General features: G+C 53.7%; 1 protein-coding gene across 1 annotated transcript in view; it reads left to right on the forward strand.

Moving 5' to 3' along the window:
- LOC117740413 (interleukin-1 receptor accessory protein-like 1) overlaps positions 1–383 on the forward strand; it is a 155,237-nt gene extending 154,854 nt beyond the window's left edge. Inside the window, exon 8 of the mRNA XM_034546805.1 lies at positions 8–383. Within this exon, the coding sequence (XP_034402696.1) occupies positions 8–383 (376 nt within the window). The remainder of the gene's footprint in view (positions 1–7) is intronic.
- The last annotated feature ends 474 nt before the right edge of the window (positions 384–857 follow it).

The following is an 857-nucleotide window of genomic DNA, read 5'->3' on the forward strand; positions in this document are numbered from 1 at the left end:
ACGTCAGCGAGCAGGGCCCCTTCGGCGAGCTCCAGACCGTCTCGGCCATCTCCATGGCGGCGGCCACCTCCACCGTCATGGCGACGACGCACCCGGACTTGCGCTCCACCTTCCACAACTCCTGCCACACCCAGATGAGGCAGAAACACTATTACCGTAGCTACGACTACGACCTGCCGCCCGGCGGCACCCTCCCGCCGCTGCCGCCGCTCGCCACACTCGGCAGCCAGCACACCTACTGCAACATCCCCATGACGCTCATCAACGGACAGCGGCCGCCGGCCAAGTCGCCGCGGCAGCAGAGTATGGAGGAGGCCCACGGCAACAACGCCATGCTGCCGCTGCTGCCCAGGGAGACCAGCATATCCAGCGTCATCTGGTGACGCAGGCGGCGCCGAGCGGGATGCCATGTCCGTCAGCGGGGGAGGAGAGTGTCCCTGAACGCACCGCAGCCGGATGGACCTGAAAGACGCTGAGCTGCTGTTGAAATTTGCACCAGGAAACATCAGGCGGCGGGGGGGGGGGGACATTTTTGTCTTAGTTTTGGTCCAATAAGAGCTTTTATTGAATATGAACAAGAAGAAAAAAGAGAACTTTTTTTTTTTTTTGTATGCCTGTATAAACACTCACGTAACACAAGCCAACGCCCACGATCATTTACCCAGAAGGTTCAAGGAATACAGGGTCCTGTACATACGGTTTTCTAATTCTTTGTAGCATCAGTGTTTGGAATTTGTTTCTTCTTATGTTTTATCATCAGTTGGGTTTTTCCTTTTTTTTCTTTTAATATATATTTCTTTTGTTTCGGTTTGTACAAAAGTGAAGCAATGGCCTGTGAGATGTTTTTGGATAAACCG

The sequence above is a fragment of the Cyclopterus lumpus genome, chromosome 2, assembly GCF_009769545.1.
Source record: "Cyclopterus lumpus isolate fCycLum1 chromosome 2, fCycLum1.pri, whole genome shotgun sequence".
Classification (NCBI taxonomy): Eukaryota; Metazoa; Chordata; class Actinopteri; order Perciformes; family Cyclopteridae; genus Cyclopterus; species Cyclopterus lumpus.